Source organism: Olea europaea, unplaced genomic scaffold (assembly GCF_002742605.1).
Source record: "Olea europaea var. sylvestris unplaced genomic scaffold, O_europaea_v1 scaffold963, whole genome shotgun sequence".
Classification (NCBI taxonomy): Eukaryota; Viridiplantae; Streptophyta; class Magnoliopsida; order Lamiales; family Oleaceae; genus Olea; species Olea europaea.
In genome coordinates, this window is record NW_019268131.1 from 294088 (window position 1) to 308419 (window position 14332).

Below are 14332 nucleotides of genomic sequence, written 5' to 3' on the forward strand. Positions count from 1 at the left end.
AGACGGCATAGATTCAAAGCAAGAAGAATATATACTAATATCCAAGATGCCAATTGTTCAAGATTACCACATAAGCTATCGGCTGCTACCAACAATGTCAAACAGCTGTGCTAGTATGTTTTAAGAAACACAGATATTTCAACATTTAAAAGTTCAATATCCTTGTATCCATATCAAAAGAGATGAACAATGAATAAGTAACCATGAAATGAACGTGAATAAAAATTATATAGGAATTGAGAAAAAACGAACCCATCTCCTTTCTATATAAGCAGAAACAGAGGAGAATCTGTTCAAAACTTGGACAGTTACACAAGACAGAACGTTCGAAAAATTGACAAATTAAACCCACAAATTAAAACAAGCAATTCAACATGAGAGTATCACCGATAAAGTCACAAGAATGCTATTTTATTAAACCAGAATAAATATAGTGATGCGTAACCAAATGAACACATCATTTAAACTATCAACTAAAGTATAATGTCTACCACACAGAATATCTCAATGATAATGTGGTAAATAAATGAAGACTTCCACCCTCTACTCTGTTCATAAACATCAAAGAGTACCAAGCAAAACGTAGGGATGACCCAATGTCACAATTACATAAGGTACGCAGAAGGCACGAATACTCAAATTGGCATTTATTTACAATATTAGCAAATAGACCATCGAAAATGCAGTAGAATAAGATTTTATTCTTTTTTTCACCAGGCACTCTTCTTCTTTGAACCATAGTAACGAAGATACCATTTCACAAACTTTTTCAACCCAGTTTCCAAGTCAGTTGTCGGCTTGTACCCGAGCTCCTCTCTTGCCAAACTTATATTTGCATGTGTATACAAAACATCCCCATTCCTCGGTATTGGCAACATCTTTTTCTTCGCCTTCACCTTTAACAATTTTTCCAGGATATCCACAAGCTTCACCACTGGCACAGGACTCGTGTTCCCCAAATTATATATCCTAAACTGCGCCGCACCTTTCTTCTTCCCACCGTTCCCAGTACTCTTCTTTGCCGTATCCAATGCTGCTAAACAACCCTTCACCACATCATCAACGTAGGTAAAATCACGCGCTACAGTTGCATGATCAGCCCCTTCAAAGATCTTAATCTCTTTCCCCTTCAATATATCCTTGGTGAAGAAAAAGTAAGCCATGTCCGGCCTTCCCCAAGGCCCATAAACTGTGAAAAACCGCAGCCCGGTAATTGAAAGCCCGTAAATATGATTATATGTATGTGCTATTTCTTCACCAGCCTTTTTAGTGGCGGCATACAAACTAGCAGGCTGGTCTGTTCTATCTTTTTCAGAAAAGGGTACCTTAGAATTAAGCCCGTAAACAGAGCTACTCGACGCCCATACTATCCTAGGTTGTAGGGTTGCATTTTTACATGCTTCAAGTAAGCTAACAAAACCATTAACATTACTGTGAATGTAAGAGTTTGGGTTCTGCATCGCATACCGTACTCCGGCCTGGGCTGCTAAATGCATCACATGAGTAAAATGCACAGTCTCTTCTGCCCCAGTTTTGTAATCTTTTAGTTGAAGTAATGAATTTTCAACGAGCTCTATTTTGTAAACACATAAAAAGGAAATTTCCATAGATGCGTCTAACACGTGCCTAGCGCACATGTCCGTGTCCGATATGTCACACACAGTCGCTGTGGCTCAGATGGCATATTGGTTCTTACTAATTATATTATCAAAAAAATCGGATTATGATGATCAAGGCTTATGCATAGAGACAAAAAAAAATTTTAATCCTGTAATCAGTAACTGTTATACTATATATCTTATAAATGTAATAAGGTCACAATTATACAATTAATGGTCATATGTACATAACAAATCAAAAAATTTATAGGTCATCTGTCACATATTTTAAAATTTATTGGTCAAAAATTATTATTTTTTGGTCACAAATTATCAAATTTTAATATCACAGTTTAACAATTACTCACAAAGAATCAAATAGTTGGTCACATACACCAAACACCCAACTCCTGATCCCGATCCACCACTAATACCTGATCACAAATCAATCAAATAGTTGTATAAACACTCTTCATGCCATCCCATCACTGTTGTTACCTCTGCCACCGCCATAACCACCATCAACAATAACAACACAACACCATGACCACAACATCACCACCTTACCACTATCACCACCACCACCAACTAGATGTGAACCTGCCAACCCACCACACATCACATCCCGATGCAACACTACCACCACACCACAATGCTGTCTTGCTGAAAATCGTAGCAACCCCAAACCACCACTACCACCACCATAAACAACATCAACACCAACATTACACCCCCACTTCGCCACTACTGAAAACTACATCAGCATGAAAACCACCCGCCACTCTAAATATCTTCGAGCACGTGATGACACCTCCGACATTCAGATTTGTGGGTTTCAGATCTTCAATGTGCCGCGTACCAGCAGAAAATCGTGGTACCATCACCACATATCAGCTAAAATGTGGTGTAATCAATAGCATCTGTGCGACAAGCATAAGCATCACCTGTAGTAGATCTGCAGCGGTGGTATCTCATTGGCAAAGCTGCGGTGGCATTTGCAATTGGAACATCTCCATATTTACAGCTTTGCGATGGTGTTTGCATGAGCTTTGCATTCAGAACAGCTCATCGGAGCTCAGCTCATGGTGGTGTCTCAAGCTTCAGAGACATCTGCATTCTCCGACAGCAGAGAGCTTGGAGAAGGGAGAGGAGAGAGTAAAGATAGAGAGATATTTAGGTTTTGAAAATGAGATTGGGGATGAATTGAGTGAGGTCGATTAATTATATTATTATTATTATTATTAAAATATATAATTAGTACCTGATTTGTGATTAATTAAAGTTTGTATCTGATTTTTGAAAAGAGATCTTCAAACATCGTCTATTGTGTAATTTTCACTTTGGGTATACTAATATCATTTCTTGACCCGATTATTTTTTGTACATTTGCACACTTGTTAGACATGTAAATCATAGATAATTCTAATTAGTTTTTCGAAAAGTATGGTATTTGTGTCGATCTTGACCACTTTAAATTTAATTAATGTTTAAAAAAAATCTTATAATCACATTATATTTTAAAGGTCAGTCTATCCTTACGATAAAGTGAAAATCCCTTGGACGATAATTTGTTGTTTAATGTATTAAAATACATCACAACTCTATTATATAATTAGTCAAGTAACAAATTGTCACGTAAAGTGATGATGATCATAGCATTATCCCCCTTTTTTCGTACAACATAGCTCCCAATTAAATTTTGCCGTATTTGGATCCAGATCTTGATCTCATTTGGGTTTGGTAATAAGTTCCCTTTTGGTCTCTGTTATTTCAAATTATAATTTTCTCTTACTTATTTTCAATCACACATTAAAAAAAATGAAAAAAAAATACTATTCTTCAAAATATAAATAGAAATAATGGGTCAAACGAGGGCTAATCCAATTGACAAACTAGGCCTGGCCTGATTCCCCACAAAAGGCCCTCTAAACGGCCCATAAAGAATAAAAATACCGAAATAGCTCGTTTGTCCCCGATAAAACTCTTCAAATTAATTTAATTTTTTCTTCGTCCTATTTTCAATCAAATAATTTTCGATAAAATAATATTATAGACAAATAAAAAAAATTTCATTCTTTCATGACCATCCTCTTTTTTTTTTTTTTTTTTTTTTTTTTTTTTCCCCCCTAAAAAACAATATTTCCTCTTATAAATCAAAATAATGGGAGGCGAACGGGACATCCCTGCCGAGTGTACCAGAACATTTTAAATTTTCTCCCCCCTCCATATAAAACGGGGTGAATTTTCTGCTATTTTCCGCATAAAAATTTCTCTAATTTGGATTCCATTTGATCTGCCGAAGGGTTACTCAGTTAACCTCTCTGCAAAATTCATTTTTATCTCGCATATTGACGTCGGGTAACGTATCTTTTCGATTTAATTTTTAGTTTTACCGTTTTCAATCATTATTGATATAATTCCTAGTTTATCATGAGAAGGACCTAAACTATAATTTTGATTGCTTGGAAATATGATAAACGAATGATTTTAATGTATTTTGTCATTTTTTGGAAGTTAAGGCAATCAGGTTATGTAATGGACCACATTGCGAAGAAAAGGTTACATTTATTCCTCAAATGATCAGTTATAGTTAGATTGGTGAATTTATAACTAGGATTAGTTTTTAAATGAAAATTGGTTTTTGCTGACTTTTGGTGCTCCGAATTTTTGTAGGTAGTTTGATTGCTCGTGAAATGTGGAATGGAGTGTATCAGTGGAAAAATAGTGAAATGATTTGAACTGATATTCTTGGAATATAGTATTTTAATTAAAAAAATTTGACACCTTGATTACCATATACTATTTGGTGTTTGAGATGGAATGATTGCGTGGCATGACAGACAGTGGTGACTTGGACTCAGAGTGCGCGATTGATAGACACTTGTTCTATTTCTTTGTATCAGGAATATATGTTTTAATTAAAGTCATCACAATTAGGTAGAATGTGTTGAGATTAATGCTGCACATCATTTTTTATGTTCTGCATGGAGAAGTAATTATTTTTTATTGGTCTTTCTTTCTTTAATTCCTTTCCATTGTCTCTTATGATGCTTGTTGTCCTTCTTGGCACTTGGCAGCGGGCGGGTGGATTAGATGATTATTCTTGAAGTTATGATCATAATAATTAAGGAGATACAGAATTCACATATATTTAGAAAAAAAGAAGTAAATAATAATTATTAGTAGCATTGCATACTTTAAGAGCTTGATGAATTTTACAACCCACTAATGCTAGTAATTTAAAGGCTAGAGGGGAACAGCTAGTTTAGATCAGAAGTCCAATTTTTTTTGGGCAACAGAAGTCAGTAAATAAAAATTGAGAGGCAGCTGAAAGATGATAAATAAAAATTTGCGATCACTTTACTGATTTGTTAGGCAACTTGCAAAACAGCGTTTTACTTGAATAAATTCGTTTTCAGGGTCGTAGAGTTCATTCCTTTTTCTGTTAGTAAATAGGTACCACAGTTGCCTTCTTATGTCAGTTGATGGTTTTAGTTATGCCTTTTATGCACCATATGTTTAGTAGGGGTATATTACAAGAGAAGTTAAGAGTAGAAATGATGCATCTTTCTGCTGATATTATTTCCTTAAAAGTTGCCATCTTCACAATTGAGCAGTCTTTCCTGCTGCTGTTCCTTGATACTGTGTGACATTTCAATCTGTCTTTCAGGGAACTAGTGACTAAACAATGCAGGGAGGCAGAGATCTGTTATTTGGATTCGGAAGTCACAGGAGTATAATGCCCTTGTTTGAGCACCATTTTTGTGAAGAAAATGAATTTTTGAATAGTGTATTGATGGGAAATGTGTGGTTAAAAAATAAGGAATTTTTTTTTTATTTGCTTATAATATTATTTTATTAAAAAATGTGTGGTTGAAATGATGTCAAATCACTGTTGAAAAATGTATTTTGGTTGAAAATGGGGCTCAAACAAGGGCAATATCTAGCTTTTTGGGTGGAAGAGACCCATTTGATGACCCTTTTTTTAAACACCCGTTTGAAAGCATGTTTGAGTCGAGCTTCTTTGGTCCTTCTGGAAGTACATTTTTGGATGCACATGCTTCTGGGTTGCTTGAACACCAGCCATCCCAGCCCAATGGAACCAGGGGACCAATAATTGAGGAGTTGAAATCTGATGACGATGAACAAGAAAAGGAAAGGAGAAAGGAACTTATAGATAGTAATCCAAGTAAGCATGGCAGGTCTAGGAAAGAGCCTTATGTGGAGTATCCAGATGATGAAGGCGCAGGTAATTTGTATTTTGTGTTTTATTTTGCACTTGGTTTCTTTTAATGTACAGTTGATCATGTTTCCATTGACATGGATTGATCTATTTTTGTTTCAGAGAAAAAGAGTAAGCAGATGACTCAACAAAATGATTTTAACCAGATGCATGTAAGGTCACATCCCCAAACACAAAGCTTCACTTTTCAGAGCTCGACTGTGAGTTATGGTGGTAGAAATGGGGCATACTTCACCTCATCCAGAACAAGGAGGACTGGGAGTGATGGTGTAAGTGAACTTTAAGACAACGTGATTTATTCCTTGAAATTTCAAATGCTTTCTTCTATATTATTTTTCTGTAAAACATTTTTTCTTAAATCAATAGTTGACGTTGGAAGAATGTAAAGAAGCTAATTCATCTACCAGACAAGCAACTCATAGGATCTCAAGGGGGATTCACGACAAGGTAACATCTCTAGATCCTCCTGTTCTTATTACATCGTATTCGGTTTCAATTACATCTGAGATGTTAATCCAGATCTTTGATCTCAGATGTTTGAAAGATGTTCATTGTGCTGTAGGGTCATTCTGTTACTCGGAAATTGAAGGCAGATGGTAGAGTGGACATGATGCAAACCCTCCACAATCCTAATGAAGGTAGTTTTCAATGTATATATTTTCTCCTGGTGTGTGATGTCATGTGCAAATTTTTGACCAAATGTTGTGTTTCTGCACTTAGATGAACTTGTCGGATTTGAGGAAGCATGGAAAGGAAATGTGAGAAGGCTAACTGGCTGTACTGAAGAATTCTCTGCTCAAAATGGTATGGGTAAGGGATTATTATCAACATTCCTGCTGTCTTGTTTTTGCCTGAATATCTGGTTTGCACCTCCAGTTTCATTTTCTTTTTTTAAATTCCTTGTGGTCCTTTGTACATTAATTTGGTGGTTTGTCGTTAATTGAACATTTTATATTTGGTTTCTTCTATTGTAGGAAATATATTTGAATTAGGTCTTTGTTGATGCTCATTATTTCCAAAACACATTTTTCTCTATCTTCTTTTCAATCACACATTCTTCAATAAAATAATATTACACGCAAACCCAAAATTTTTTCTTATTTTTAACCACACATTCTTCATCAATTTGCTATTTTAAAATGCATTGTTAGAATAAAAATGGGGCTCAAACAGGCACTAGATATGTTTTCTCGATTTCAGATTATTAGGTTGGGACTAGATGCTCTTCACTTGCATTTGAGAAAACCTTGATTTTGTAGGGTATTTTTGTGTTGCAGTTGGGTGGAGCATGGCCAGAAATCTAACCTTGCGGGGACGTAATTTAATTGAGAATAAAAGTTCTGGTTCAAATATCAACGCGAGTAATTATTTAATAATTCTTATATTTTTCAGATTAACTTGGTATACATTATTATTTTTTATTTTTTGAAGTTGTTGCTGAATGATCATGTAACTCTGCATAAGTTTTTCATACTAGATGTTAAGGGAGGCATGTTGCGATAAGTTGATAGTTAACGTAAAATTTTGTCAAATCTTATGTTATGTAACTGATTTAGGATGCAATCAAACAAGATAGTAGAATTATAGGAGAATGGGAGAGGGAAGAGAAGAGAAAGGAGGGAAAAGAGAGGAGGGGGAGATAGAAAGAGGACAAAATTAGACGTCATATGGAAGGGAAGGGAAGAAGAGAAAGGAGGGGGAAGAGAAGAAGAGGGGGAGATAGAGGAAAAAATTAGACAGACGGAAGAGAAATTGCGGGAGAAAGTATCAATTTTTTGTTCATTTCAAAGTTGTGTTTGTTAAACCTAGCGTTAATTGAAGTAGTATTTTACTATAAAATCAATTAAATCAAACCGTAATTATGTTTCCTAAAATAAGTATCAAAACTGGAAACTAATTTAAATAATATCAATATGTGATTAACGTGCCCCTGCTATCATTAAGAACATGGTCCAGTGGCATAAGTTGCAGAACTGACTTGTTATGTAAAATTTTGGAGATATACCTAAAGCTCAGATAGTGTAATAACAAATCTTATTCATTAACATGAAGTTCACCATTCTATTTTCAAGAAAATTGGATCGTTGTTATTCTTCAATGGCATTCATGTTTCTGTTGATTTGAAAATGGAGTATCAAAACAGTGGATCCTAGTTTTTCGTGAAGGCCATTGGACTCATGGAGGGAAAATTAAATTCGGTTTTCTACTTTTCACAGGACAGCATCTAGTGGGGTTAGTTGCCCTGGTTCAACCCCCATTGCTCCGCCTTTGAATATGGCGCACTTTGAAGTATTTCAATACAAGTGAAATTTATTTTGATTGATCATCTGTCTTATTCTCGTGTTATTCTGCCAATTTTATTTTTTGGGTTGGTATTCAGAAGGTTTGATGTGGACGCTCAGGGGTGTTTTAATTTATATTGTGACGTGTTCCCATGATTTCGAAGTTCTGTTTCCCAATTAAGCTACTAAATATGCCATTTGGTGCAAAATCTGTAGGATTTGGAGGCAGTGGTCCAAACAGTGGAAGTTTGGCGCTTCCTTCTACCGGAAGATCAACCAATTTTGGATGCCCTAAACTGTACACTGGACATGGGGTCGGTCCTCCTCATTTGCTACAGTCGGGAATGATGAAAACAGATGCTGGTGACAGGATACGCTCGTCCATGGTTAGATCCAAAGGAGTTGGCACCAGTAATGTAGATCAAGTGAGGAGGCGTTAGTAATGTTTTTACCTGTTACCATATAAATCTTTTTTGAAGCCTCATTTTCGACTCAGATATGTGAACACGTCCTTTTCTGGTTATATTTCAAATATATAAAAATAATGCAATTATGATGAGAAAACATGTTTTCTTTGCACTTTGGCCATTTTTATGCGTATGTCTATGGATCTTTAATGCAGATCATATCTTCAACTTTAGAATATCATAAACTACTATACTATTTTTTGTTTTTTGTTTTTGTTTTTGTTTTTGTTTTTGTTTTTGTTTTTTTGTTTTTTGTGCAATCATCTGACCCTTTGTTGTTTTTCATTTAATTACAAATTGGTGTGATTTTATTTTATTCTTTTTCGGCTTTCTGGATTGTTAGAAGTTGGTGGGTGGTGTGAAATTTTAAAATAAGATTTTCTATACGATTCTTTTGAAAATTTAGTCGGTGAAAATTTTATAGAATTGTATCAAGTTTTCATTTAGTGGGAAATTTTGAGTGTCCATAAATTCTTTTCTACATTTTTATATAATCTTTATGTCTGAACAAGAGTTCTGTTGGCAAATTGGATGATTAGTTTTAGTTGCCAACATAAATTTTACTCACTGCTATTAAATCTAGTACAATATGTCAAATATGCCCAGATGATTTTGGTCAATGCTTAACTTAGAGCATTTGTTTAATCTTAACGCATACGATAGATTATACCTTTTAATTGAATGGATTAGGGTTACAAAATTATCCAGTTCTTTACATTCTTATCATCTTACTTTTGATAAGAAAGCGCTTTTAGTTTTGCTCGGTAGAACTTGGGTCCTTGGCCGATTTCTCGAAAGAAGTTTTTACTGGATTTCTATCCACCAAAATTTTGACTTTTGATTCCGGTGAACGAATAATCATAGTGGCGTAGCTTGGTAGTGTATTTGCTTTGGGTACAAAATGTTATGTGTTCAAATCCAATCATTTCTATCTATTACTCTTGTAATGGTAGAAATAATCAATCAAAAAGTTAATGAAATTTTTTTTCTTCATCAATGAATATGAGTCTTTGCATGTAGGTTTAATGCATGTCCTGTATTAGGTTTTCATTCTTATGATAATCTTCAATGTCTAATATTAATCTCATATATACAAAAAAACATATTTAGTACATAAATTTTTTTTAAACATTTATCTAAAATGCTTAAAAGGAAAGAATATCGTTAGGCACCAAGATCACCCGATCAAGTAAAGGATCGAACGATTAATGGTAATTAGATAGACAGCTGTTTTCTTGTAATTAGTTGTTGCAAAAAACAATAGCTTTTGACAATAGCAAATTACAAGAAGACAGATGTCTTTTTTGTACCATTTCTGTTAAAAAAATTTGTATTTGCAAATTAATTCAAAATTCTTTTGGAATTATGTTAAGATGTTACAATCTACTTCCACGTGTTAAGCCTCCATTGGTTAGCAAAGGCTGAATATGGTAAGCTCCCTTCGACTTGTTGGCTTCCTTGGGGAAATTGATTTTGAATTTTGTCAGTTGTACCATCGTGGTTAACAACGTCCTCATAAGAGGGGTGTTCATGATTTTTTTTTTAATTCATTGTGGGCCCCTTCCCATATATGTGGTTGTCAAACCCAATTGTACATGTAGCATGGCCGATTGACTTTTTTCCAAGATTTTCACTGATCTCCATTGATTACGCTGTGTCTTTTAGGGATTGATAAGGTTATTTCCTTTTCAAACAATTCCTTCCTAAAGTATATTTAAACCTGGATTCGAACATCGCGGTCACCTTTGCCCATCTAATGCCATCAATGTTTCACCTGGTTCACCTTTGACAATCGAATGCCACTAATGTTTCACCTTTAGTGTTTAGGCGTAAGGGATTCAACTGGTTGGCGAGGCATCCACCAAGAAGCATTTTTATGCGAACACCAAAGAGATGACAACATTGTTGAAGGTGAAAGCTTGGTTACATATCTTTTGTTAAGGAATAATGCTATGTAGTCTCATTGGAGTTGCAATCCCACTTTAGATGACGCTAATGTGACTTTAATTAATAGATGAAACTTAAACTCAATTAATTTCACCTTTCATTTAACAAATCTTCTAGCGTCACCTAAATTGGTTTACAACCCCAATGGGACTAAAAACATTACTCTTTGTTAAGACCCATACATTTGCCATGTGTTGCATTGTTAATGCCTTTGCTGCCACGTGAGCGCTCATGTGGAATCTTTGCAGATTTCAAATTGTAGCAAAAATTTCCAAAATAATTTCTAATTTCCAGTAAGATAAGAAATCATTCTTGGGTTTAAAGGAAATATATTTACTCAAAATCACAAGGTTTCAAATTTTCAAGAATTTTGACCTAATTTTTCAGTCCATTTCGCTGCCCTAGACCGGAACTTTGACATGTCGATGTCGCCATATCGAAAAGTATTAGCATTTAGCAAGCACTGTCATCGTATTGCTATTTGCTAACACTATTTCAAGTAGTGATGTATCGAAATCCGGATGGTTGGACAACCACAAGATTTCGACTCATCTAGCGAAACATACTAGTCATTTCCTATCCAACGTAACATGCAGACCCCAAAACCCGAGAGTACACCACAGGGGATAATAATCATGGAAAACTCCAAAGAAGTAATGAAAGAGATTCCAGCCTGGAAAGAAGCCAAAATGTTTGCAACATAAAGAGGAATTAGGATTAAAGGTAAAATGAATGGCAGATAATAATGCTTCCAAGAAAGAGAATAGAAAATGACAGATAGCCCGATACGAACTTCATCAAGATCTTAAGAAAAGCTTTGTAATAAACATAGGAGAATCCGAAAAAGAAGATTATGAGCAAAGAGAAAACTGAATATACCCAACAATCCTCCATGTGGACCAAATCCAACCCAACAACTCATATATGAAATTTCACTAACAATCTACTATTCACATTCAAGTTCAGATCAAGAAATACAATATGGGTTCGGAGCGGGCGGGGCGGAGACAAATTCTCAACATTTATGATACACAAATTCTCAAACCAAAATATCAATTCTGCTGTTCAGGAAAAAAAGTGCTCTATAAGCAATATCACGGCTCTCGAACTCTTAAAAGCACTTGAAGCAAAAAGCCCCCTTTTTTTGGCAATCAAGAACCGTAATGATAAAGTTGTTCAAACACAAATAATAGTATATAATAGCACAGACATTGATTATTAAGTTTAATTTTTAACACTAAAAAGTAGGGTTCTTATTCAAATTGTAATATTGAACAAAGAATCCCTTTTCATGGCATCTTATACAATGAAACTGCATAAAAGATAATAAAACAGAAATATTCTATAGTAATTGCACTTCAGAAATTATTAGACGGCATATATTCAAAGCAAGAAGAATATATACTAATATCCAAGATGCCAGTTGTTCAAGATTACCACATATGCTATCGGCTGCTACCAACAATGTCAAACAGGTGTACTAGTATGTTTTAAGAAACAAACAGATATTTTAACATTTAAAAGTTCATCCTTGTATCCATATCAAAAGATACGAACAATGAATAAGTAACCATGAAATGAACGTAAATAAAAATTATATAGGAATTGAGATGCCATTATGGAAACAAGAACCCAAGTCCTTTCTATATAAGCTGAAACAGAGGAGAATCTGTTCAAAACTTGGACAGTTACACAAGACAGAACGTTCGAAAAATTGACAAATTAAACCCACAAATTAAAACAAGCAATTCAACATGAGAGTATCACCGATAAAGTCACACGAATGCTATTTTATTAAACCAGAATAAATATAGTGACGCGTAACCAAATGAACACATCATTTAAACTATCAACTAAAGTAAAATGTCTACCACACAGAATATCTCAATGATAATGTGGTAAATAAATGAAGACTTCCACCCTCTACTCTGTTCATAAACATCAAAGAGTACCAAGCAAAACGTAGGGATGAACCAATGTCACAATTACATAAGGTACGCAGAAGGCACGAATACTCAAATTGACATTTATTTACAATATTAGCAAATAGACCATTGAAAATGCAGTAGAATATGATTTTTTTCTTTTTTTCACCAGGCACTGTTCTTCTTTGAACCATAGTAACGAATATACCATTTCACAAACTTTTTCAACCCAGTTTCCAAGTCAGTTGTCGGCTTGTACCCGAGCTCCTCTCTTGCCAAACTTATATTTGCATGTGTATACAAAACATCCCCATTCCTCGGTATTGGCAACATCTTTTTCTTCGCCTTCACCTTTAACAATTTTTCCAGGATATCCACAAGCTTCACCACTGGCACAGGATTCGTGTTCCCCAAATTATATATCCTAAACTGCGCCGCACCTTTCTTCTTCCCACCGTTCCCAGTACTCTTCTTTGCCGTATCCAATGCTGCTAAACAACCCTTCACCACATCATCAACGTAGGTAAAATCACGCGCTACAGTTGCATGATCAGCCCCTTCAAAGATCTTAATCTCTTTCCCCTTCAATATATCCTTGGTGAAGAAAAAGTAAGCCATGTCCGGCCTTCCCCAAGGCCCATAAACTGTGAAAAACCGCAGCCCGGTAATTGAAAGCCCGTAAATATGATTATATGTATGTGCTATTTCTTCACCAGCCTTTTTAGTGGCGGCATACAAACTAGCAGGCTGGTCTGTTCTATCTTTTTCAGAAAAGGGTACCTTAGAATTAAGCCCGTAAACAGAGCTACTCGACGCCCATACTATCCTAGGTTGTAGGGTTGCATTTTTACATGCTTCAAGTAAGCTAACAAAACCATTAACATTACTGTGAATGTAAGAGTTTGGGTTCTGCATCGCATACCGTACTCCGGCCTGGGCTGCTAAATGCATCACATGAGTAAAATGCACAGTCTCGAAGAGATTCCTAAGCAAAACTGCATCGTTTATATCGGCCTCAAATACGTAAACGCCGGCACGATCAAGGAGGGCTTTTCGGGCATTTTTCAGCCCGGTATCATAGTAATTGTTGAAATTATCAAGCCCAACAACACCATCTCCACGACGTTTGAGGGCAATAGAGACATGAGTTCCAATAAACCCAGCTGCACCAGTAACTAGAACCGAAAAGCCCGTTTTGGATCTTGTACGGGACGATTTCCGGGCCTTCACTTCCCAGTTCCCGTCCAAGCGTTCCCGGCTAATATAACTGGTTGTTCGAAGGCTACGGCGTTTGGCGGAGGCGGTACCGTCCGGAGGGGAGAAACAGAAGAAAAGCAGGATGAAAATAACAGAAAGAATAGACCAAAGAGCAAGCCTGGGGTGGAAGCGCAAGCGGTGAAAACTATACGCCGAAAACTTATCGGGCTTGAACTTCCCAGGGGAGGAAGGAATGATCGGGTCTAAATGGGAAAATATTGGCTTCAACTGGGTCATTGAAATTCACAGGTTTTTTTCACTTGATACTAGTTTCTTACTGCAGATTAGACTGTAAAAGATTTGGGTTTTGACTGTAAATGCATTTAGAATTTCCCTTTTCTATAAGTGAAAAATTACACTCACTGATTATCTGCAATTTTTAAGAATTGAGGAAGAAAAGGGAAGAAGAAAATGGATTCGGTAGACTGGCCGGTGTCCTTGGTTGGTGGTGGAGGGGGGCTGGAGTTTGATGAGAAAGCAAAGGGTATTTTACATTGACCAGACTCCCTGGGACTATAAAAAAGGAATTTTTTTTAAAAAAAATTGTTTTCCATTTATGGTAGAAAAATTAGAATTTTATTTTATTTTATTATTATTATTATTATTATTATTA

The 14332-nt window shown here is 35.5% G+C and overlaps 2 protein-coding genes across 2 annotated transcripts; one reads left to right on the top strand and one right to left on the bottom strand.

Moving 5' to 3' along the window:
- Nucleotides 1-390: 390 nt before the first annotated feature.
- LOC111392695 (UDP-glucuronate 4-epimerase 3-like) lies at nt 391-14216 on the bottom strand. Its single transcript, XM_023018090.1, has 2 exons — nt 13417-14216; nt 391-1499 (listed from the first exon to the last, which is right to left on the bottom strand). The coding sequence occupies exons 1-2, from the start codon at nt 13954-13956 to the stop codon at nt 711-713; spliced, it is 1329 nt and encodes a 442-aa protein (XP_022873858.1). The 5' UTR covers nt 13957-14216; the 3' UTR covers nt 391-710.
- LOC111392703 lies at nt 5402-8659 on the top strand. The gene is made up of 7 exons (XM_023018102.1): nt 5402-5408; nt 5488-5847; nt 5944-6110; nt 6208-6288; nt 6404-6479; nt 6562-6651; nt 8340-8659. The coding sequence occupies exons 1-7, from the start codon at nt 5402-5404 to the stop codon at nt 8561-8563; spliced, it is 1005 nt and encodes a 334-aa protein (XP_022873870.1). The 3' UTR covers nt 8564-8659.
- Nucleotides 14217-14332: the final 116 nt, after the last annotated feature.

Excerpts from the sequence above, each read along its gene's own strand:
- LOC111392695 (XM_023018090.1), bottom strand. The coding sequence starts at position 13,956 with ATGACCCAGTTGAAGCCAATATTTTCCCATTTAGACCCGATCATTCCT. Across the intron at positions 1,500-13,416 it reads AGACTGTGCATTTTACTCAT|GTGATGCATTTAGCAGCCCA; the intron begins GTGATGCATTTA and ends CATTTTACTCAT.
- LOC111392703 (XM_023018102.1), top strand. Across the intron at positions 6,111-6,207 it reads GGAGGACTGGGAGTGATGGT|TTGACGTTGGAAGAATGTAA; the intron begins GTAAGTGAACTT and ends TTAAATCAATAG. Across the intron at positions 6,480-6,561 it reads CCTCCACAATCCTAATGAAG|ATGAACTTGTCGGATTTGAG; the intron begins GTAGTTTTCAAT and ends TTCTGCACTTAG.